Source organism: Oryctolagus cuniculus, chromosome 6 (assembly GCF_051225735.1).
Source record: "Oryctolagus cuniculus isolate XC-2025 breed Fujian yellow rabbit chromosome 6, ASM5122573v1, whole genome shotgun sequence".
Taxonomy (NCBI): Eukaryota; Metazoa; Chordata; class Mammalia; order Lagomorpha; family Leporidae; genus Oryctolagus; species Oryctolagus cuniculus.
This window is the reverse complement of record NC_142872.1, coordinates 39202732-39227827: the sequence shown is the minus strand read 5'-3', so window position 1 is coordinate 39227827 and position 25096 is coordinate 39202732. Positions and strand designations below refer to the sequence as shown.

The 25096-nt window shown below is 43.7% G+C and overlaps 1 protein-coding gene across 2 annotated transcripts in view; it reads left to right on the top strand.

Annotated features, from left to right (window-relative positions):
- Positions 1–2318: 2318 nt before the first annotated feature.
- DCTN4 (dynactin subunit 4) overlaps positions 2319–25096 on the top strand; it is a 28285-nt gene continuing 5507 nt past the window's right edge. Inside the window, exons 1-13 of one of the 2 annotated variants that reach the window (XM_002710315.6) lie at positions 2319–2471; positions 5817–5887; positions 6897–7075; positions 11499–11542; positions 12395–12502; positions 13660–13680; positions 14078–14151; positions 14269–14381; positions 15053–15162; positions 18425–18498; positions 21084–21138; positions 22108–22215; positions 24307–24404. In XM_002710315.6, coding sequence (XP_002710361.2) covers positions 2337–2471; positions 5817–5887; positions 6897–7075; positions 11499–11542; positions 12395–12502; positions 13660–13680; positions 14078–14151; positions 14269–14381; positions 15053–15162; positions 18425–18498; positions 21084–21138; positions 22108–22215; positions 24307–24404 — 1190 coding nt within the window. In that variant the 5' untranslated portion in view covers positions 2319–2336. The remainder of the gene's footprint in view (positions 2472–5816; positions 5888–6896; positions 7076–11498; positions 11543–12394; positions 12503–13659; positions 13681–14077; positions 14152–14268; positions 14382–15052; positions 15163–18424; positions 18499–21083; positions 21139–22107; positions 22216–24306; positions 24405–25096) is intronic. The other variant, XM_089336087.1, reaches the window with a different exon arrangement.

Sequence of the window (25096 nt, the reverse complement as noted above, 5' to 3'; positions counted from 1 at the left end):
GTATGGACTCAAAGGACTTGGGTTCAAATCTTAGTTCTACCATTTCTTATTGGTGTGAACTTGGGCAAATTTCATTTCCTCACCTGGAAAATTGGGTTAAAAATTACAGTGCCTATTTCATAGGGTGGTTGTGTTATTGTGAAGTGGCTAGTGAATACTACCTATCAGGTAGCATTAACACACTTGACTATCTGTGTATATCCTAAGTATTCCAAGATGTTGACGTTATCAAAATTTATTGTGCACCTGCTCTGGGCCAGGCCTTTACAGGGTCTGTGGTAGACCAGAAGGAAGCCAGATTTGTTGAGAAAAAATGAAGGCAGTGCAATGTGCAAGATTCCCTAAAAGGACACAGCTGTGGGACAAAGACAAGCGTGGGCAACTGCCTTTTGTAAGATCAATCAAGGTTTCACAGAGGAAAAGACCCATGCGCAGCAGGCAGATACAAAAGGTATCCCTGGTAGTCACGGTCCTGGAGGCGTAAAATGGCACGGCACATTCTCCTGAGTGGATCACAAAGGTCAGACAGGCCGTGAATGCAGGGAGGTGTTTGGAAGAAGAGGCTGAAGAGGCAGGAAGGTCCCAGGCAGGCCTTATGTTGTATCCCAGGAGTTTACGGGGTTGTCCTGTAGGTGACAGTGAGCTACTGGTGGGATCTACACAACAATGAGAGAGGATCAAGACCACAACACAGTTTTCAGAAAGACCATTGTGGTTCAATGTCAAAAGCGAATTGGGTAGGAGGCAGGAAGCTGCTCTAAGTCCAGAAGAGAAACTGCTAACCTCAGAATTAAGTCTGGGTATGAGAATGAAAAGAGGCAGGAGTCAGAGCTATTCGGGATGTAGAGTTGCCAGGAGAGAGTCCCCTAGGAAGCTCCCAGGTTTTTGGCTGGGGCAGCTCTGTGAGAGCCAGGATATAGCTACAATAGGAGGTCTAGGTGTATAGGAAGAGGTAGGAAGCCCTGAAAAAAGTACAACTGAAAACTGAGTTCACAGAAAAGACTCCTGAGAACGAAGGCTGCAGCTCTCTGCTATGTTTGTGCTTGGGGAAGCTTTAGCCAGGGCCAGCCGCATTTCCTGGGCGCAGCCGCCACAGGGCCAGATGTGCTGATGAAACAGTGGCTCTACTCTGGCCCTCCTGTTGACTATGACTTTTAGATGAGTCTATAGATTCAACACAGGCGAACCTGTCATTAATGCAGTTCTCAAACAGGAAACCCAAAGAGGGGAAGGCAGTCCTGGCAGATGGCCAGGGCTGGTCAGGGGCCTTCTCCAGAATTCCTTAGGTGTGGAGGATCTGAGTCTTTGATGAGGGTGGCCAAATGCACGCTTTCTCCTTAAGAGGTCCTTTGAGGGGCCGGAGCTGTGGTATCGGGTAAAGCCGCTGCTTGCAGCACCGGCATCCCATATGAGCGCCGGTTCGAGTCCCGGCTGCTCCACTTTGAATCCAAGCTCTCTGCTATGGCCGGGGAAAGCAGTAGAAGATGGCCCAAGTCCTTGGGCCCCTGGACCCGTGTGGGCCATGTGGGAGACCTGGAAGAAGCTCCTGGGTCCTGGCTTCAGCCTGTCCCAGAGCTGTCAATTGTGGCCATCTGAGGAGTAAACCAGAGGATGGAAGATCTCGTCTCTCGAGTGCGCACATGTGTGTCCCTTTCTCTGTTGCTTTGCCTTCAAATAAGTAAATAATTTTTAAGAAAATGTGTGTCACCTGCCAACATTATTCCCTCACTGATTCATTCCTCCACTCATCGACACTTCCTACCCACAGTACAGACTTCAACCTTGTGCTTAGCTACTGGAAACCTGGAAATGAATGAGAATTGGCCTCTGTTGCAAGTGCGTCCTTAACTAGCTGCAAACGAGAGGATGACCTGTGCTGAAGTCACCGTCAGAAGAAACGGCTGGTGCGTGACTTTTAGATTTCTTAGCTTTCCAGCTCTGCCCATGAACTCCGCCGTTGCGACCTTCCAAGTGCGTCCCGAACGTCTGCAGAGGGAGGCACTTGTAAATAAAAAGCATCCTTCCTTTCTGGAAGAAACCAAGACAACGAGAGCACCAAGCCTGTCTGGATTTCATCTCCGAGTCTGGACTTAATTAAAGGATTGACGGCTCCCAGCAGCGGACCCTCACCAACACGCGAGGGGCGCGGCCAGAATCGAGCGGACCAAGCGAACCCAGCTACGCCTGCGCACTTTGTTTTGGACCTGCGCAAAGCTCCTCTGGGTCGCAAGCCTTATGACAAAGTTACGTAGAAGACGTACGGAAGGCGGTGAGCAGACGCTGGCGCTGGGGTCACGTGATGCGGCGGGAGGGCCGTTGGCGCCTCCCTCTGCAAGATGGCGTCCTTGCTGCAGTCGGAGCGGGTTCTCTACCTAGTCCAGGGAGAAAAGAAGGTTCGGGCCCCGCTCTCGCAGCTCTACTTCTGCCGCTACTGTTGCGAGCTGCGGTCGCTGGAATGTGTGTCTCACGAGGTAATGGAGTCATCCTACGGAGAACCTGTGTGTTGGGGGCGGGGGACGATCATCCTAGTCACGGCCACCGGCGGGGAAGTTCCGCCGGTTGGAGGCGGGTAGTCATTTCCTAGCCTGCTGATTGGCTGTGTTTTCCGTCACCCAACTTTGTCTGCGATGTAATTTGCTTGTCATCTGTCACTTGGAAAGGAAGGGCGGCTTCGGGTGGGGCTGAGCGGATCAGCTAGTTGTAGAGCGGCCTCTGATTGGGCAAACTTGACTTTAGGGGAACCCAGTTGTCTTCTGTGGGGGCTGGTAGTTGGGTGGGCTGAGGGTAAGGGTCTGGCGTGGCTTGGTTCAGGCCGCTTGAGGGGCGAGATAACCGTCTTTCCGAGACTGACCGGGGCGGGGGCGCAGGCATTGTCTCGCATGCCCCTCCCAGCCTGGAAGTTCTGCCCCTTCGGCCCGGAGCGGCCCTCACAGACTGCCTGGCCCTGTTTGCTGGCTCCGGCCAAATTCTGGGGTGGGGCGAGTTCCGTGAAAAGCACTCAGGGGCCGCCCCTCCCGAGGGTACAGTGCTGGCCTTCGCCGGCGCAGGTGGGCGTTGCAGAGGGAGTGCTCGAAGTCCTTGACTCTAAAGAAAAGATGATCAAATGACAGAGCCTCCAGATGTCTGCAGTGCTGGGCGCAACTTGGGGATTAAAAGATCGCTAAACCATAAACCCCGCTGCTGGGGACTCACAGTTTAGTGAAGAGAATCCGAATGGTAGTTGCCATGTAGTATGTATGGTACGGAATCTCTCTCCAAACGAATGAAGGGCATACCTTTAAAAAAAAAAAAAAACGAACAAGCAAACAAAAGCCTTACAGGTAAAGAGACTGCCATAGGGCACCCCAGTAATTTAGGAGTGGCAGGGAAGACCAGAATTTGAAACTAAACAGCCTCAGAATTTTGCTAAAGTCCTCTGGACTGTTGAAATGCATATCAAAACACATCCTGTACCGTAAGACATTTTATGAATTACTAATAATTTATTGAAGGTACTTTTCATAATTGTCAGGGAAAGCAATGAAATAATTTTTTGAAGTCGATATATATATATATAAAATATGGCGGGGGGTTTTCTTGTATCCTCCTTTAGCACTTTCCCCTTGTGTATCTCCTTGGCAAGTCCTTTCTCTTTTAGATGCATCCCTATTCCAGCCGCACCCCCAGAACGTTGGATCGGATTCTCCTGTGGTGGCAATAGGGCGTTGAGGCCGCGTGACCTGTAGGGGTGTCTTTGGCTAGCACATCTCTTACAGCCTGGTGTGCACCTGTGATACGGAGGCCACTAGAGTTGGGAAGGATGAGGCTAGGAGGGATTCGGACAGGCCAGAAAGTTCCAGTGGAAGCCCTGGGGTGGGAGCTGCGTGTGAAGGGACAAGCAGAATTTGGAATGGGGACAAGGAGGAATGAATTGTATCTGCCTCCCGTGATGCATCAGGGCGGATGGTAATTAGTGGTACTGTATTTCATGTTCGTGGAGTTGATTTGAGCAGCAACTTTATTAATCTTTTCAAATGGTGTTTATTAGCTGATGAAAAAACAGGCAGTGTGCATACCTTTCCCTCTGCAGGTCACTAAAGATCTATAATTGTCAAATAGGCTCTACCCTCATTAAGACAGTGATGATCGAAACCTTTAAAAAAAATAGAGTGAGATTCACTTTAACCGTGTCTTTTAGTTAAACATAATAAGACTGTCCTGTTGATTTAATTTGTCAAAAAGCTCTGGTCGGTTGGATATAGCTGATAAAAAATCCGTGAGCATGTATTATGTTGGAATTTAGGAATATTTATTTATTTTCTCATTCATTCCTTTATTTATTTGAAAGGCAGGGTGACAGAGACAGATCCTGCCTCCACTGGTTCACTCCCCGTATGGCTGCAATGGCTAGGCTGGAGCCAAAAGCAAGGAACTCGTATCCAAGTCACCCATTTGGGTGGCAAGGACCCAAGTCCTTGGGCCATCTTCTGCTGCCTTCTCAGGCACATTAACAGGAAGCTGCATGGGAAACAGTAGCTGGAGCACTGCAGTATGGAATGTGGGTGTCACAGGTGGCGGCTTAACCTCCTGCACCCCTTTAAAGTCTCCTTTAATGATTAAAGTGTGGTCAAGTTATTGTAATCAGGGAAAACTAAACTAAATGAGTAAATTCCACAGCTTTGCAAATTGGGTTATTTTATTATCTATTTAGTAGGTTATCATAGAGTCCTTCAATTAGAAATGTTTGTTATTTTTTTAAGATTTCTTAAATTTATTTATTTGAAAGGCAGTTACAGAGAAGCAGAGGCTGAGAGAGGTCTTCCATCCACTGGTTCACTCCCCAGATGGCTGTAACAGCTGGAGCTGTGCCGATCCAAAGCCAGGAGCTTCTTTTGGGTCTCCCATGTGGGTGCAGGGGCCCAAGGACTTTGGCCATCTTCTGCTGCTTTCCCGGGCCATAAGAGAGAGCTGGATCAGAAGTGGTGCAGCTGAGACTCGAACTGGTGCCTATATGGGATGCTGGCACCGCAGATGGCAGCTTTATCTTCTGGCCCCTGTTTTTTTTTATTTGAAAGGCAGATATTTTTGTTTGTGTGTGTGATTTATTTATTTATTTGAAAGGTAGAGTTAGAGAGAGGGAGAGGCAGAAAGAGAGGTATCTTCCATCTGCTGGTTCACTCTCCAAATGTCCACAACAACCAGGGCTGGGCCAGGCTGAAGCCAGGAGTCAAGAGCTTCATCTGAGTCTCCTGTGTGTGCAAGGGCCCAAGCACTTGGGCCATCCTCTGCAGCTTTTCCCAGGCCATTAGCAGGGAGCTGGATGGGAAGTGGGCAGCCAGAACTCAAACTGGTACCCATAAGGGATGCTGGTGCTGCATCCAACAGCTTAACCTGAGTCACAGTGCCAGCCCCCCGAGAGATCTTCATCTGCTGATTCACTCCCCACGTGCCTCCAATAGCCAAAGTTAGAGCAAGCAAAGCCAGAAGCTGGGAACTGCCATCTACATCTCTCGTGTGGGTGGCATCGATCGCAGGACTTGAGCCATTGTGTGTTGCCCCCTAGAATGCACATTAACCAGAAGCTGCATCACAGGCAGAGTCATCACTCCCATCAGGCTGGGCTGGCGTCCCAAGTGTCCTTTGGATTGTTGTTCAGGTACCCCAGTTGGACAAGAAGAATGGATTTTTAGAGTAAACCCTAAGCTAAAAACAGTCCATATAAGAGATGTCTCCTCTCTCTCAGTGTAACATTTTAAAATTCCCCGTTTGACATAGAAATGACAAATATGCAAGCTAAACTAAGTTTCTCTTCCTCTGATGTTTTTGATTTCTTCTAGGTGGACTCTCATTATTGTCCCAGTTGCTTAGAAAATATGCCGTCGGCTGAAGCCAAACTGAAAAAGAACAGGTAAGACCAGGATTGGGTTTTCTGTTTTCCTCAACTATTTTCTTAGTAGGTAATTAGAAAGCACATGGAATTAACTGGGTTTATTTTTTTAAGCCATTTTTCATGTTTGGCATCATCATTGGCAAAAATGAAACTGCCCCTGGTTTTTTTTTTAATAGGTGTTCTATTTTACGGGAGTTTTAGACTTAAGAATTATTGTGAAGGTTGTGCAGAGAGTTCCCGTTGAGCATAGCCCTTACTCTCCGCTGTTGTTAACATCTTACATTAATACAGTGTACTTGTCACAGTTAGTGAGTCAGTGCTTATATGCTTATTATTAAAGGTGAGAATACTTCACAGAGTCATAAAAGCAATTAAAAGAGAAGTTTATTTTGGTGCAGAAAAAATTCTGAAATGCATGCCCACAAGAGAGCTTCAAAAAATCCATCGGAAGTGCATATTCTGAAAAAATGATGCATGGACTTCTTTAGCATCTGAAGAAAGAACAAAAAAAAACCCTGAACCAGTGCTGTTTCTGAACCATTCAGTTTAGCTTCGTGTGGGGGGGTGTGAGCTTTCTGGCCCAGCAGTCAAGCGATTATTTCCTGTGTCCAGTTTCAACAGCTGCTCTTATCGTTGGCTCTCGGTGTTCCATCGCACTGTCGGTGCAGCCTCGCCAACAGTGTGAACAGGAGCCCTCCTGTTCCTCGGGAATCTGTGAACTGTGTGAATGTAAAAGGAGTCTGGAGGAGGAACCTGTGCGTGGTGGCAGTGCGTCCCTCTGTGCAGTAGGATTGGGCCAGGTTCTGGTTATCCAAGAATTTGGGTCATGTTTGCATGGTTTTTAAAAAATATTATGTGATTATTTTGAAGTACTGAATTGCTAAGAGGCCTCCAGGAACAGTTTTAAGCATTCCTGCTTGTATTTGGTCTTTGTTGAATTGCCAGCACGCAGAACTCTGTCTGGCACGTGGTAGGTGCTTGGCAGATACTTGCTGAGTGCACTGATGGTTGTGTTTGCCGTGCACAGATGTGCCAACTGCTTTGACTGTCCTGGATGTATGCACACCCTGTCCACCCGGGCAACGAGCATCTCCACACAGCTTCCAGATGACCCAGCCAAGACCGCCATGAAGAAAGCCTACTACCTGGCCTGTGGGTTTTGTCGCTGGACGTCTCGGGATGTGGGCATGGCAGACAAATCTGTAGGTGAGTGGGGTCAGCTCAGCAGGAGATTCTGTGCACTCGGGAGTGGCATAACCGCCCAGAGACTGGCGTTTTATATCCTGTTGGAGAGGTAGGAGCTAAATTCACGATGTTTTGTCCTTAAGCCCACATTTATGGATCATGATGTTTCATCTGAGACTTGCTACCTTGGAATTGGTAAAAACAGCTTTTGTAAATCTGATTTTGAGGATGAAGATAGGTTCTTCTTAAAAAATAAATATCCAGGGCCAGCGCCATGGCTCACTTGGTTAATCCTCCACCTGCAGCGCTGGCATCCCATATGGGCACCAGGTTCTAGTCCTGGCTGCTCCTCTTCCAGTCCAGCTCTCTGCTGTGGCCCAGGAAGGCAGTGGAGGATGGCCCAAGTGCTTGGGCCCTCCACCCGCATGGGAGACGAGGAGGAAGCTCCTGGCTCCTGGCTTCGGATCGGCGCAGTTTTGGCTGTAGCGGCCATTTAGGGGGTGAACCAACGGAAAAGGAGGACCTTTCTCTTTGTCTCTCTCTCTCTCACTAACTCTATCTGTCAAATAAATAAATAAGCATCCATCACCGTGGATAAAGTTAAAGATAAAAGTAACAAATGATAAGAAATAGTTGGAATGCAGCTAACTAACTTAAGATGAAAAACCACATGAGAAACCTTTGTAAAACAATAAAAAGAGACTCAGTAGAAAAACAGGCAAAGAGGACTGGTGTTGTGGCCCAGTAGGTTACACTGCCACTGGGTCACCTGCCTCTCATATCAGAGTTCCTGGGTAAGAGTCCTGCCTTTGCTTCTGATCCAGCCACCTGCTGACGAACCCAAAGATAATAGGTGGAAGCTCAAGTACGAAAGTTCCTGGTACCCACATGGAAGACCCAGATGGAGTTCCTGGCTCCTGGTTTCAGCCTGTCCTAATCCGGCTGTGGTAGGCACACTGCCTTTAATATAAATAAATACTTTTTAAAGAAAGAAAACAGGCAAAGGGTTTAAGCAGCAGTTCTCATAAGTGGAAATAAAAATGATCAGTAAGTATGCAGAAAGATATGTTTAACTTTACTAATAATTGTGGAGATGCAAATTCAAACTTTTTATTTGGCAAAAAAAATTTTTAATCTGGTTATTTCAAGTTTGGCTAGAAAATGAGAAAATTCTCATGTAATACCATCTTGGAGAACAATTTGACAACATCTGTTAAATTTTTAAAATGCTTTTCTTCTGCCCAACAGTTTCATGTCCAAGTCCCCTGAAGCATCCGAACATAAAGACACTTACAGACATAGGGTTCATCAGTGAGACAGAAAAGCCATGTTTGGATTTAAAGGTGTAGGGTGTTACTTACCTCGCCATCATTTGAGCACCTCTAGGTAGAGATTGCACTTACCTTTATCAGGAGGCTTCCTGTATTTTTATATTTTTGTCTATTCCATGTTTAATATCACTGTGGAAACACAGTACAGTCAGTTGAAAATCCTGAGTTGCTATTTATGCTTTATATATATACAGTAGCACTACTAAAACCCTGTTGTCATTTTTCTTTCTGAAATTTCATGGCTCAGTTTTCTGATAATATTTTAAACTTGCTAAAATTCTTATTTTGGGATTTTCATAAAAGTTACACCTTAAATGCTTTTCAGATTATGAGCCACTAAGATTAGAGAATTTTAATTTCAGAACCTGTGCTAGGGTCTGGTGCCTAACAGTGAAAACAACTGTGGCCCACATCAGAGTGCCGGATTCAATTCCTGACTCTGGCTCCTGACTCACGCTTCTGTTATTGCAGACCCTGGAGGCAATGGTGGTGGCTCAGGTAATCAGTTCCTGGCACCCACGTGGGAGACCTGAATTGAGTTCCAGGTCCATCCACAACTGTCGCAGGCATTTTGGTAGTGACCAGAAGATCAGTGTTCTGTTTCTGTCTCTGTACCTCTCAAATGAATAAAAACCTATGCTGGCTTCTAGACCTCTCTCTCCTCTGGGTGTCTTAATAGTGATGGTTGGATCTCAGAAGTTCTTTGAGACTGCAGATAATTTCAGTTCCCCCATGATGGCTTTGATGCCTAGGAAACCCTGAAACCACTTTAGTTAGAACTGTTGACTGACTTGTAACAGTTCTCTGACATATTGTCCATATGTACAGAGGAAAACATAATGAGATAAGACTTTTAAAAATATTGTTGGGCCGGCGCCATGGCTCAATAGGCTAATCCTCCGCCTAGCGGCACCGGCACACCAGGTTCTAGTCCTGGTCAGGGCGCCGGATTCTGTCCCGTTGCTCCTCTTCCAGGCCAGCTCTCTGCTATGGCCCAGGAGTGCAGTGGAGGATGGCCCAAGTCCTTGGGCCCTGCACCCCATAGGAGACCAGGATAAACACCTGGCTCCTGCCTTTGGATCAGCGCAGTGCACCGGCCACGGTGGCCATTGGAGGGTGAACCAACGGCAAAAAGGAAGACCTTTCTCTCTGTCTCTCTCTCACTGTCCACTCTGTCTGTAAAAAAAAAAAAAAAAAAAAAAAAAAAAAAAAAAAAAAAATTGTTGCAATTAAAAGGTTCCAGCTTTCAGAAATGTTACTAAAACTAAAACATTTTGGTCACATAGTTTATTTTCCATGATTCCTGTAAGTAATACAAACTTTGAAACAGGAATATTGTACAAAAGATAAGTTCAGCCATTTCCTGCGAGAAAATACATTATTACTTTTAGCAAGATCATTAAGAGTCCTTTTTGTTTTGGAAGAGAAAAAGTTACTTTTAATTATATAAATAATATATATTATGTGCATATCACTTAGTTTAAGAAAAGAAGTGGAACCAAAGCAGTATAAGCCCCTTCTGTAGCCTTTCCCCTCTTGTATTCCCCTGTCTGTCCCCAAGAGATGATTGTCACAACCCTGATGTTTATTAGTGTCTGAATATTTTTATACTTCTCCACATAGGTATGTTGTCACTAACAAATAAAAAAATAAGATTTTTATTTAGTTATTTGAGAGAGAGGGAGAGACAGAGAGAAAGATCTTCCATCTGCTGATTCACAACCCAAATGGCTGCAGTGGCTAGAGCTGGGCCAATCTGAAGCCAGGAGCTTCTTCCAGGTCTCCCACATGGTGCAGGGGCCAAGCACTTTGGCCATCTACCACTGCTTTCTCAGGCCATAGCAGAGAGCTGGATCAGAAGAGGGACAGCAGGGACTTGAACCGGTGCCCATTTGGGATGCCGGTGCCACAGACGAAGGCTTAGCCCACCGTGCCACAGTGCTGGCCCCAGTAGTTCTCAATTTTAAGCAGATGGGTACATATACTATATGTATCCTGCTACAACTTTATCAACATTACGTTTGTGATAAAAAACTGATTCATACATGACTTTCTATAGTTTTTTTATTTTGTCTCCTTTTGGTGGACATTTAGGTTGTTTTCATTTTTTGCTTTTGAAAAGAGCCCTGCTAGAAGCATTCTTGTGTGTGTTTAAGATAGATTGATTAATTAATTAGTTAATTATTTTTGTTTTCCATTGAAAGAGTTCTGTTTGGGTATAGGTCCATTAGTAAATACATATTTGGCAAGTATTTTCTCATCTGTGACTTGTTTTTTTATTTTATTAACAAATCTCTAAAGAACACAAGTTTGTCATTTCAGTGAAGAGCAATTTCTCATTTTTTGTTTTGTTCTATAGAGTGTACATTTTTGTGCCCTTTTGCAAGCTAAGCCAGAGTCACTAAGATTTACCCTTAGGTTTTCTTCTAGAAATGCTATAGTTTTAGCTCTTACATTTAAGTCTGTTGTGCATTTTAGAATAAGTGTTATATGAGTTATAAAGTAAGAGTCGAGGTTCACCTTTTCTCTGTGTGGATATCCAATTATTACGGCACCATCTGTTGCAGGTGGTCAGTTGTGGTTTCATTTTCAGCTTTCTTGAATGCTTTCTTCCCTTATCAGTTGTGCCGTGTGTTCCTTATGTAAGAAATTCTCTAAATCAAGGTCATAGAACATGGAAGTTACACAGTGTTGAAGATAAGAGCAGAGTCTCTGGATCAGACAGTCGTTTGAATCCTGGCGCTACCACTTCCTGTCTGCAGGATTTGGAGCAAGTTCTCTAACATCTCTGAGCCTCGATTTCCTCATCTGTAAAATCAGATTGATAATAAGAGTCCCTACCTCAGGAAATATCGTGAGAAAAAAAAATGTAGTACGTGTCCAATGCATGTTGCATCGTTACTGATGATGAAGAGAGTTGCCGTTAGCACCATTTTTATGTTGAAAGAAAATTTTATCCCAAGCATTCTGGTATATATCATTTCTAGGACTTTTTCTTAGAAATTCTATCATTTTATGTTTTTATATTTCATTTTATGGCCTCAGATGACTTGTTTTTATGAATGTGCAGTTATCAAGTCATCAATCTTGTTTAATGTCTCTTCATTTTCTAGCTAGCGGCGGCTGGCAGGAACCTGAAAATCCACACACACAACGGGTAAGTAAGGCGTCGTCAGAGCCATGAGATGAAATAATAAAAGATAGAGTAAAGGCCTGAAGATCTTCCATTTTGCATTGAACATGGCCCGTGCTTGGAAGTCCGTAGTATGTATTGTGGCATCCGTTACACAGGGAAAGCGCTTGTCATCATAAGACTAAATCAGTGTCAGTTTTTTCCAGTTGACATAAGTTCATGGAGAAAGCTAGGTGTAGTTTTAGGTCTGATTTCACGTTATGCCTCAGAAAAAGAAAACAAGATCATTTTTGTTTTTGCCTCATCCACCCACCCGCGAGTTACGGTTCCATTTTTTCCTCAGATACTCTTGGAAATGTCATAAATATGTAGCTATTTTAGCCCCTGGAGACACCAGTAATGTAGACAATGTCCTAGACTCACTGCTTACAGGGTCGTGGCCTGTGCCTGCTTCAGCAGCTCGTGGCGAGCTCCTCTGTTCTGTGTGTGTGACATTTGATGTTCTCACCCCTTGAGAAAGGTGGGGAACTGCTCTAGGAATGGATGTGCTGACATTCAAATGCAAATCAAATGGCGGTTTATAATTGTTGACCTATGTTACTGTAGAAATACTGAAAATGTCTTGGGTAAGATTGTGGAGGGGCAAAAAGAGATAAAATGTCCAAGCCTTTTCATTGTACACTTCTTCCTGAAGGTACCATTTCAGTTCTGAAAACAGATCATGTAATAAAGAGAAATTCTCTTAAAGAAAAAGCAAATTTGCCCACCTGAATCATTTGTCTCCTCTATTACATGTCTGTCAGTGTGATTGTTTAATTTTGTGTGTTTCTTGTTAGCTTTCTTGTGAAACAAATACGCATCTTTGATTTCTTACAGATGAACAAATTGATTGAATATTACCAGCAGCTTGCTCAGAAAGAAAAGGTTGAGCGAGATCGCAAGAAACTTGCACGACGTAGGAACTACATGCCTCTGGCTTTTTCGGTGAGGATTTGCAAGATCTGTGGGGCATAGCAATAGTGACCATTTCAGAAAGTGGCCGTGTCCTTCATTCCTGAATGGTGGGTAGCAGAGAGGGGTCCCTCAGAGTGACAGATGTTTAAGCCCAGCAGTTCTGCTTTTGCCACGTCATCAGCTCTGTTTGAGTTCTTTTGTGTTTTAAGAGTATTTGTGTTTGTTTCTCCATCACTCCCTTTTGTCTTCTGATGGTCCCCCCAAAAAGGCTGCTGTTTAATTGTGTAGACACCACAGAACCCCGCTTGCAGCTTTTGTGAATGACAGAGGGTCTGAAAAGAGAATGGGCAGAGTATGTTCTCTTCACGTCACCCACGTCTCCCACCTTTGACAGCCTGCTGGTAGCCGTTTGCAGCCGTGTGTCCCCACGATGGAAACACTGACATTACACACTTGTTTGGTTACCTAGTCATATCCATGCATTTTAAATTTTTTGCACTAAAATAAATTTACCTTTAAATTCCATTTTTTTAACAACCTTTTTGAAATACCCTTGGATATGCGAGTGGAGTTTTTGTAGGAATTATTTGTGGAAGTCTTTCCCTACCGGTTGCTACGAGTCAGAAGCTAAAGGTTAGGATCTGGAGTTTCTGTTACTTACCTCAAGTTTTATTTGCTCTCACAGAACAGTTTGTTTTCTGTGTTCTTGCTTGAGGCCAGCAGTTTGATATTTAGTAAATAACATTGGTTGAATGGTTACAGTGTGTCAAACCCTGTGCCAAGCACTTTACACATATCATGTTATCCTCACAACAGGTCTTTGGGGTACAGTGTACCCCTGTTGCACACTTGAGGAAATGAGAACTTGCCAAATTGCATCCACATGAGAATTAGTTAAGCCGTTGAAACCTAAAGAATTGTAAGGCTGTGTCAGAATGCCTGGAATAGCGTTTACTACACAGCGACAGTTATGACACACCTGCACTTGCCCGACACTGATGTGCTCGATAATCCAGTGGTGTGATCGGCGTATGTGCTAGTCTGTTCTGTTTAGGAGAGAAGTTCGTGTTAAATGCTTTATTTTTCCAACTTTCCCATGTAACCTGCCTGCTCTATGAGTTTGCTTCTATCTTATGCTGCATATTTTTGTCTCCGTTGCAACCTGCTGCTATTTGGGGGCTCCACAGCAACACACTATTCATGTAGTGGTAAGTTCTCTTTTATGATTCTTGCTGATCCCGAGGAAGTTAGCAGATGATCACTGGTGTTCCAAGAAGATGTCCGTCGTGTGTCTTAGACATTCTGCATAGTTCTTGCCTGAGCCATAGCTTAGATATTTTTAGATTAATAGTAAAACTCACATTTAGTTCACTTTTACTATATTAACATAGTTTCGATCTCTTTGTCTGGTGCCTTTATTATTTTAAGAATAGGATAATGATGTGGGGTTGCAAAGTACTCTCTAAAAGAAGCTTTTAAATTAGCTTTTTTTTTTTTTTTTTGGCTTATTCCCTGAGCTTCTCATGCTTTCCCACCCAGAAATCTTTCAATAAATAGGATGTATAAATCGTCACTTGCTAATAGGAATTTCTGAACTTTGTTTAGGATAAATACGGTCTTGGGACCAGGCTTCAGCGACCACGAGCTGGCACATCCATCAGTACCCTTGCTGGACTTTCGTAAGTGTGGATATTAAACTGAAAAGATTCTCTGTGACAGGAACACTTCAGTTGTTGATGTCCTAGACGTGGCATAATCAGTGGGCCCTGGAGAAATCACTACTTGTTATCTTTTAGCCTTAAAGAAGGAGAGGACCAGAAAGAGATAAAGATTGAGCCGGCTCAGGCTGTAGATGAAGTAGAACCTCTGCCTGAAGACTATTATACAAGACCCGTGAACTTAACAGAGGGTAACTTTAAATATTACTGTACATTTCTAGTCTGCATCTAAGTCTGCTTTGACCACTTGCATGCATTGCGATTTGAGATATTGAAGGGGATTGTTCTGGGTAGTAAAGCAACTTGTAGAAATAAAAGAGAGGGCTGGCGCCGTGGCTCACTAGGCTAATCCTCTGCCTGCGGCGCTGGCACCCCGGGTTCTAGTCCCGGCTGGGGTGCTGGTTCTGTCCTGGTTGCTCCTCTTCGAGTCCAGCTCTCTGCTGTGGTCCGGGAAGGCAGTGGAGGATGGCCCAAGTGCTTGGGCCCTGCACCCGCATGAGAGACCAGGAGGAAGCACCTGACTCCTGACTTTGGATCGGCGCAGCACGCAGGCCATAGCATCCATTTCGGGGGTGAACCAACGGAAGGAAGACCTTTCTCTCTGTCTCTCTCTCTCTTTCTCTCTCTCTCTCTCTCTCGCTGTCTATAACTCTACCTGTCAAAAAAAAAAAAAAAAGAAAGAAAGAAAGAAAATAAGGAGGTAGATGTCATCAGAGAATTTTTGAATGTTAAATTTCTGTTGTGTGGATTTTTGAACGTCACTGTTCATGGTGGCAGTACTGTTTGATGCAGTTACTGACGACATCTAAGTCTGATTCTGAAAGTCACTGTGACCTGAGCCTGGCTTCTGCTTTCTTGCTAGTGACCACCCTTCAGCAGCGCCTCCTGCAGCCAGACTTCCAGCCAGTCTGTGCTTCGCAGCTCTATCCTCGCCACAAGCACCTGCTGATCAAACGGTCGCTGCGCTGCCGGGTAAGCAGCCCATTCTGTGGAGGTGCATTTGTATGAGAGAAAAGCAAAACTAAAGTAAACATGATTGCTATCTGACTAAGGTAGTAACTGCAGAAGACACCAGGTGTGCAGAACACTGTCGTAAATGCCTTCAATATAAACTCAGTTGGCGTAGCTCTAGCGCAGTCTCAAGTGTTGTTTCTGTTTTACAGATGTGGAAGCAGGCACCTGCAGGTTAAAGACGTAGTGTTAACCACTAAAAGAATAATGATTATTCATCTTCTAGGTTAGTTTGAGGTAGAGGGAGGGAACTATAAAAAATAATTCCAAAGAAAGAAGAAAAATCAGCAAAAAGTTATGGCAGTCTGCAGAACAAATAGTTTCTTTAATAAAGAAATTGTAAAAACGAAACTGAGCAAAGGGCAAAAGGAGCGTTTTAGAGCAGAGCTTGGCAACAGCACTTTCTCTGATGGTGGACTCTCCCACATCTGCACAGAGGCGGAACCACGAGGCACACTTGACATGCGGTCCTATGATGTAGAGCCCTTCATTTTCAGTTATCTAAATAGCCACATTTGACTAGTGGCTGATGTTTTAAATAACACAGATCTAGGTTAGAAGAGACTTGAGTTAAACACAGTGTGTGGACTTCCTGTAGATCCTGATTCAAGCAAAATATAGTCAGAAAGGGGCTGAGGGAGAGGGGTGTAGAAGAAGGGCAGAAAATTTTTTGAAATCTTTGGAGAAATGTAGACAAAGGCAGGATAATTTTAATACTATTAAAGAATTGTTCATTTCTTAGGGAATAAAAATTATATTGTTGTTTTTAATCTTTTATTAGAGATACCTACAAAAATACTAATGGATGAAATGGCACCATGTCTGATATTTTTTACAAGATAATCTGGGCTGGGAAATGAGAGAATACAGGAAGCAAAATTAGCCAATATTGCTAATTGTTACCAACATACTTAAGTGTTGAAGTTGGGTGATGAGTACCCAGGAGTTTATTTTTTTTAAAGATGTATTTATTTGAAAGGTAGAGTTAGAGAAAGAGAAAGATCTTCCATTCACTGGTCCACTCCCTAAATGGCTGCAGTGGCCAGAGTTTAGCCATTCTGAAGCCAGGAGCCAGGAGCTTCTTCAGGGTCTCCAGTGTGGGTTCAGGGGCCAAAGCACTTTTGGGCCATCTTCCGCTGCTTTCTCAGGCGCATTAGCAGGGAGCTGGATTGGAAATGGAATAGCTGGGACTCAAACCAGTGCCCATATGGGCTGCCAGTGTCACAGGCAGTGGCTTTATCTGCTATACCACCGCACTGTGCCCCCACCCCCGGCCAGGGATTTTTAATACCATTTTGTGTTTCTATATAAATGAGAAAATTTCTGTATTAAAGAACTTTTTGGAGAAGAAAAGATGGGCAAGCATTTGGCCTAACCATTAAAACACCTGTGTCCCATGTTGGGGTACCTGGGTTCAAGCCCCAGCTTCACTCCTAATTCACCCATATGAGACACCTGATTGAGTTCCTGGCTCCTGCTTCCACCCAGCCCAGTCCCAGACATTGTGGGCATTCGGGGCGTGAGCCAGTGGATGGGAGAGTGTATAAGTGCTCGCTCACTCGCTCATTCCCTCTCTTCCCCTCCCTACCTGAGGTTAAAAAAAAAAAAATTTTAAGTAAAATTGGTACTCCAGCCCAAAGAAAATCCATAAAGAAATGAAAGGATAGGCCGGCACCGCGGCTCACTAGGCTAATCCTCCGCCTTGTGGCGCCGGCACACCGGGTTCTAGTCCCGGTCGGGGCGCTGGATTCTGTCCCGGTTGCCCCTCTTCCAGGCCGGCTCTCTGCTGTGGCCAGGGAGTGCAGTGGAGGATGGCCCAGGTGCTTGGACCCTGCACCCCATGGGAGACCAGGAAAAGCACTTGGCTCCTGGCTCCTGCCATCGGATCAGCGCAGTGCGCAGGCCGCAGCGCGCCGGCTGCGGCGGCCATTGGAGGGTGAACCAACGGCAAAGGAAGACCTTTCTCTCTGTCTCTCTCTCTCACTGTCCACTCTGTCTGTCAAAAAAAAAAGAAAAAAAAAAAAGAAAGAAATGAAAGGATAGACCACAGGCTGAGATAAGTAATTTGTAAGGTAGCTAATAAACAAAGGCTTTGTCTCTGGAATATGTAAAAAGCTTCGGCTAATCAAGGAAAATATAACCCAGCATAAAAATAATCAGTAGATATTAGCATACAGGTGATGACAGTAGAAATCCCAGTAACCAAAAAATATGAAAAATATTCAGACTTTCATAGTGATTAGGTAACTGTGTCTTAAGACAGACTGGCAAAGCTAGCAGTTTGATGGTGTCATATATGCTTGGATCTACTTCTGGAAAATTATCCTTCAAATACATTTACACGTGTGGAAAGTGATGAATACACACGAGTACATTATATGTAGTAGCAAAGTAGCGGAAACATTTAAATATTAGCTGTTTGCCTCTGGTTACATAAGTTATAGAAGTTTTAACAGTGGTACAGAGGTTCCTCTGTATGCTGAATGGAATTTATTCCAAAGGAGATAAAGTAAAAAAGAAGCAAAGGGCAAAACATTGTGTAAAATGCTCCCTTTTGTGTTATATAAAAAAGAAATATGATATATGTTAATGTTTTTCTGTACACAGGCCCCAAATATAGCTGCATAGGGTGGCTCTGGGGACAGGAACAAGGAGTCAGAAAGGTTGATCTCCACACTGAACACCTCTTTTGTACTGTTAAACAATTTTAACCAAGTATAACAGTTGCTGGAGCAGGTGGTTAACAGTTGCTACTGTATTTTCCAGCAAGAGACCTGGAATTCCAGATCTCAGCTTCACTTCTTGTTTCTGTGAAGTTGTGCAGGTAACTTAGCTTTCCTGTGTCCCATTTAATCTTCTGTAAAATGGGCCCATGAATATTTGTAGTACTAGTAGCTACCTCATCCAGTTAATGTGATGCTGAAATCCATTTAAACCAGTGAGCAAACTGTTCAGCACATATGGTAAGTATTCAGTATATGTGTGTGTTGTTATTTCAGTAGTTTTAAAGCACCATAAAGGTATAATAATATTAGTCCAAACAGCATCATCTGTAAATTTTGGCGATCAGTGGCATCTGAGCTATGTTAAAACACACAGTCTAGTAGTAGAATCCTACAGGACAGAATTGTGGTCGCTGTTGTCCTGAATTTAGCAACTCAGTGGATCAGCCTGGTATGTTCTTATAGTCCTCTGATACATATTATATTGCTTTTCTTTCTAGAGATGCGAACATAATTTGAGCAAGCCAGAATTTAATCCAACATCTATCAAATTCAAAATCCAGTTGGTTGCTGTGTAAGTGTGTTGGGATTTGTATTTGGGTTACTATTTAGGATTGTTTTTGTTTGTTTCAATGTGCGGTGTGTTTACTCTTGGCCTAAAAAAGAAAAGAAAAATTATATCAAAGTGATCTTGCTGTTGTTCCCTGTTTAGATTTTTTTTTTTCAATTTAGTTACATACTGTGAAGTTTAGGAGAAATCTGTAGACATAAAATTAAGGGTGTTTATATTAAGAACACAGTGTGGAGGTGTGATCTAGGGCAGTTTGATGTGTTGATTAAATAGAGAGTCAGTAGTCATTCATTATAAATTATAAAGTGCTTAAGCTTGGGAATAATCTTTTAAAAGCTTAATAAAATATAGGCAGGTTGAAGAGTATCCCTAATACAATGTTCATTTTACCTGTGTTCTGATAACACTTCATTGAGTGGAATAAAAGTGAATAAGTTGGTGATGACATGCTGAGGCCTATCAGTGGAAGGGAATTTCATGTCTAAAAATCACCTGTCAAGGGGCTGGCACTGTGGCGTAGTGGGTAAAGCTGCCACCTATAGCGCCGACATCCCATATGAGCGGTTGTTCGGGTCCTGGCTGCTGTACTTCCAATCCAGCTTCCTGCTAATGTGCCTGAGAAAGCAGCAGTAGATGGCCCAGGTGCTTGGGCCCCTACACCCACATGGGAGACCTGGATGAAGCTCCTGGTCCCTGGCTTTGGCCTGGCCCAGCCCTAGTAGTTGTGGCCATTTGGGGAGTGAACGAGCAGATGGAAGACTTGTCACTCTCTGCCTCTGCCTATCCCTCTCTGTAACTCTGAGTTTCAGATAAATAAACCTTAAAAAAAAAATGTCAAACAAGAAAAATATTTTGAGAGGTTAGAAGAATATTATCTTTACTTTGGGGTAAAAGCCCTCCCTAAACAAGGCAGGAAACCCGGAAGCCAGCAGGAAACAAAACAGTGTTGATCTTAACAAAATGAAAGATGAGTTGTGAAAGAAAGCCAAAGTTCTGACACAGACAGTGGAGCAGAAAAGAATATTTGGTATTTGTGACCAGAATAAGTTTAGTATCCTTGGTATACAGAATTCCCACAGATTAGAAAGATAAAAATAGAGGAAGATAGTGATGGGGGTTGTAAGGCAAAGGATTTGAGCAGGCAGTTTATGGAATAGGAATTCCAGGTAACCAGGAAATAGATAAAGATGCCAAGGCTCAGCAGGAAAAGTTTAGATAGCATCCAGTGCTCGGGACTATGGGTGACGTGTACTCACCTGCGTTGGTAGGAGTGTGCACTGCTGGAGTCTTTTGGAGTGCTCTGAGAATATCAAGACAAATTATATAGACTTTTCATCCTAGCAGTACTCTACCGTCTTCCTTGTCAATTCTATAGAAACAAAAGCACCAAGAAACAGATACATTTACAAGGATGTGTATTGCAAAAGGCAGAGTTACAGAGAGAAGAAGGGACAGAGAGATAGAGAGATCTTCCACCAGCTGGCACTATGGGCGGCAGCTTACCTGCTGTACCATAATGCCAGCCCCGTATTGCAACATTTTAATGGCAAAAGACAGAAGTAGTTTCAGTGTGGAGCTGACTAACCATTAACAAGGGAGTGGTAGATTAAGGTGAGATACACGTGCACTGTAGGATATTAGGCAGCAACTATAAAGAGTCACTGGAGAGCACTGGTCTGCTGAGGAGCAAGGACTTGAAGTGGTGCCCATTTGGGATGCCGGCACTGCAGGGGGTGCTACACCACAGCGCCGGTGCATAAAAAATATTGTTTTCTTTTTCATAGATTTATTTGTTTTATTTGAAAGGCTGAATAACAGAGAGGCAGAGGCAAAGAGAGAGAGGTCTTCCATCCGCTGGTTCACTCCCCAGATGGCCACAATGGCCGGAGCTGAGCCAACCAGAAGCCGGGAACCAGGAGCTTCTTCCAGGTCTCCCACGTGGGTGCAGGGGCCCAAGGACTTGGGCCATCTTCTACTGCTTTCCCAGGCCATAGCAGAGAGCTGGATCAGAAGAGGAGCAACTGGGACACGAAAAAGTATTGCTTTCTAACGTCAGACACCTATCATGTAGTTACAGTGAAGAGTCTAAGAATTAATGTATGTAAAATGCTTAAAACATTGGTGCATAGTATCATAAGTGTTAGATAAGAGTTTGGAAAGAACATAGTAGAGTTTCTACAGCCCTTTCTGTATTTTTTTTTAACTTTTTGTTTGTTTTCTGTGTGTGTGTGTACCCTACATGTATTATTAGTCTTAGATATTACAACCAATTTCCTTCTGCAGTTACAAAAATGAATTAAATAAGATTTCAAAAAAATAATAGCTGCATAAAGAAGCTATCTGTCATGATATACACACAGATATGAGGTTCTATTTAGAAATGAGTAGTATACGTAAGTTTCAGAAAGAACTCATTTCCAGTTTGGTTTCATGTCTTAAGTTCTTATCATAGTGGTGGTGTGAGTCTTTAAAGTTGTTTTCTTCTGACATGTTCTAATGAGCATAAAAGGATTCTTGTACTTGGTAATTGATAATAATAATTTTAAGGGGCTCCAGTGAACATTAATGCATTTTTTATTTGTGCATAGCAACTATATTCCCGAAGTGAGAATCATGTCAATTCCCAACCTTCGCTACATGAAGGTTAGTATCTTGCTTATTAACAGAAGAGAATGGATTGATTGATCGATTGATTGATTGATTGATGCTGTGTGCAGATGCCCATGTGGATAACTGTATGCTTTTGTGGCATGGAATACAATGAGCAAGGAATAGAACACAGTTGGGAAAATAAAAGGATTGAGGCTTTAAATGCTTTTAAACTGGGATTATTGCCAGTAGCATCTTTGAAACGTATGTAGAGGAAGCAGAGTGCACATTAAGTAAAGGTAGAATCATAGGTGGAAGAAAGAAAGATGATGTTTGTCCCCACAAGCACCTTACGCACTGCTCCACCACCTCACATGGGCAGTGACTTCCTAACCGCAGCCCGTCTCTTCCTTGGAGTTGGCCTCCACCTCTCCCCTACCCCTCCACCATGTGAACTGTAGAATATGCCACAGCAGCTTCTTCAGCCTTTGTCTTGACATTCCTGGAGTCCTTCATTGTAAAGATTTTTTTTTTGATCTCAGTAGAGTGTCGAACAATGGCAAGTCGTCGTGGCTTAAGAAGTCTTAAAGTTTTTATCATTTTGGTGTGCCGTTTTTTTCTATGTTAATATTTCTGGCTGGCCTGTGGCTCCCACATTTTAATTTATGAGGGCTTCCTTCTTTTTAGTCCTTAAGTGGCAGCCTGGCTGGGACAACAACTTTGAACTGATAACAACCACTCAGATAATGTACGTTCCTCAGGGTTTCTAGATATAGTACCTGACACCTTCCCAGGGTCTGTCTGATTTCCTCGGAAATAGTAACTCTGGAGCATGTTAAATAGCCTAACGCAGGTAACAGAAGAAGGGTCAGTAGGCACCGCGATGTGGCAGTGAGGCAGCAGTGCAGGCAGTATCCTGGCTCAGGGGTCAGGGGAGGAGGAGGACTGTGTGAACTCGCAGCTGGGAGAGTGACCTGGGTACCCCCCATGGCACATGTATGAGACGCTTTTCTTATTCCCCAGGAGAGCCAGGTGCTTCTGACTCTGACGAACCCCGTGGAGAACCTCACCCACGTGACCCTGCTGGAGTGCGAGGATGGGGACCCCGATGATGTCAGTAGCACTGCTAAGGTACTGTGTTACGTCATCCTGCCCGCCCCTGACACTGCCTGCTTGGCCTCATTTGACCTCGCTGAAAGACGCCAGTCTCTCTTCCACTCCTAGTTAGTAGGTTTTTGACTCCACCTCCTGACTTTCACTGTGTCCTGAAACGCACTGCCACTGCCCTGTCTGAAGGCCTCAGCCCTTCTTAGCTGGACTGTGCAGTAACTCGCTAACTGAGCTCTCTGTGTTAGTAACCCCACCCCTCCCCGGCAGCTCCCAGCATGAACTTGCTGAAATGTGCGTGGCAAGCTGAGCACTTAGCCTCTCTCTGACTCTGGGTAAAGCCCACATTCTTCGGCCTAGCAGATCAGCTCCTTGATGACCTTGCTTTACACATTCAGATTTAGCATTCCCCAAATCAGAAATCTTTAAAAAGTTTGTGGAAATGCATAATATGGGAAAGTATGCATGGTTTCAGATTCTTTTGCAGCAAAATAAACATCTTTTCTTTCCATTTTTCCATGAACTTTTTAAAGTACTCTGTTGATGCTTGTGATTCAGGTGGAGCCAGTGGGTTGCATTTTCATTTTCAGAAAGAGAATTGCATATGCTGTCATTTTACTTACAGTGCCCCCTTCTGATCCCAGTCCCTCCCCCTGCCTTTGCAGTCTCCCAGTCCACTCTTCAGGACCCGTATGAAGCTCCTTTTCAAAGCCAATGCCTCCTCCAGATTTCCTCTGCTTATAATGAAAATGCATAGTACTCACTCGGTGTTGAAATGGGCAGTTTTGACTCTTAGCAAGTGTTAACTGAATGAATGACATGGGGCCTCTTTGTATTTTACTCTACTCAGTGATTCATGTAGGACTTGGAATTTTAGGAGGACTTTTCTCTAGGTTATTTGTGACTGATTCATAACTCAGCATGGTCCTTATAACAAAAGCTGGTACAAAGGATGCCTGTATCTCTACTTAGCTGTTATCCAGACACTCTTGTTGGAGAGTGTTTCTAGCTGTTATCAAGGTACTGTTGTTAGAGAATGCTTCTAACACCTTTTTCTGTTTTTCTTCTTTTTTTTTTCAAACTAGCAACAGCTTGAAAGAGAAATAACACATCTTCCCTACTCCTTTTCTTAAGTAACCATAATAAACAGCTCCAATGATGACAGAGACAGAAATAAGCCTGACACATATGCCCAGCTTATGAATGTGTTGCCTTCTTCTCTTTATACCTCCCCTGCCACATTTGTTTCCATGATGAGAAATTTGGCTGACACTGTTACCTGTTCATTTCTTATACCGAGTTGAGGCCTAATTACAAGAGGATAAGCTTGAACAATGCCTTACCCTTTTCTATAACCATAAATCCCTGTGTCAGAAAATACCATGTGGGAATTGTTTCTCCTGTGTGTTCTCTTTTCTTAAAATGTGGTAAACTGAGGCAGGCATTTGGTGTAGCAGTTAAGATGCCGCATGGCTCTCATGCACATCTAATGTCGGAGTACTTGGGATCGAGTCCAGCTCCTCTCCCGATTCCACCTTCCTGCTAATGTGTGCTGTAGGAGGGCAGTGGTGCTGACTCAAGTAGTTGGGTCCCTGCCACCCACGTGGGAGACCTGGTTTGAGTTCCTGGCTTCAGCCTGCCCCATCGCCACTTGTTAGGGACATTTGGGGAGTCAGTAAGCGGTGAGAGATAATCTCTCTCATTCTCTTGCTCTTTCTGCCTTTCAAATAAATGAAATAAATAAGGAAAACGTATGATAATCTATTTCAAATGTACCAAAACATAGAATAATCAAACACCCACATAGTCGCCCTCCCATTAAGAAATAAAACATTAAGCACATATAAATAAAAACAGTAGAGAAGCACCATATTCTCTTCCCAGATGAATTCCCCTGTGAAACACTTCATTTGACTTCAACATTCCCTTAAATTTACTTGTTCTTATTCTTTTATTACAAATGTCTGTCTTCCTAAACAACAGGCTTCTAAACTCTGTGTTTGTAGTACAATGCTGCGTGCATTCTAGAATGCGCTGTTCACTTCTACATGTATTCCCTCGCATGAATATCCACCCCACGGATCCTGAGGTTGGCCTCTCTGTGTTGCTGTTCAGGTGGTGGTGCCTCCCAAAGAGCTCGTTTTGGCTGGCAAGGACGCAGCAGCAGAGTACGATGAGTTGGCAGAACCTCAAGACTTTCAGGATGATCCTGAGTGAGTAATCTTCCTGTGACCCCTGCACCACAAATGGCCCACTTATATATCCTGGTTTTCTCATCTAGGTTTTTTTAAAATAACCTTTTTTTCTTTCTGTTTATAAAATAATTACTGTAGAAAATGTGTGAGACATATACAAAACCATGAAGAAAAAAATGCCTCATCACCAGGTATAAAGTCATTAACATTTTGGTGCTTGTCCTTCCAGATATTTCTTTGGTCACTGGGATCATTCTCTAAACGTAGCGGTTTTTTTTTTTTTTCACCCTTTTTCTTTTTCTTATTTTTTTACTTAATTATTTTTTCTAGGGTAAGTGTTATAGCACAGCACATTAAGCTACCTGTGAGCTGCCTGCATCCCATATCAAAGTACCTGGTAAAGTCCTGGCTACTCCGCTTCCCATCTAGTTTCCCGCTAATGAGCCTGGGAGGCAACAAATGATGCGTTAAGTACTTGAGTCCCTTACGCCCACACAGGAGACCAGGATGGCTGGTGGCTGCAGCCTGGCCCAGCCCCAGCTGTTGTGGGCATTTAATAGGAGTAAACTAGTAGATAGAAAATAAATCTGTGTATCTCTCTTTCTCTCTGTCACTCTGCTTTTCAAAATAAACCTTAAACATATTTTCCCATGTTAACCAAAAATTTCAAGTATATAATTTTTAACAGTTGTGGACAGGATACAATATTC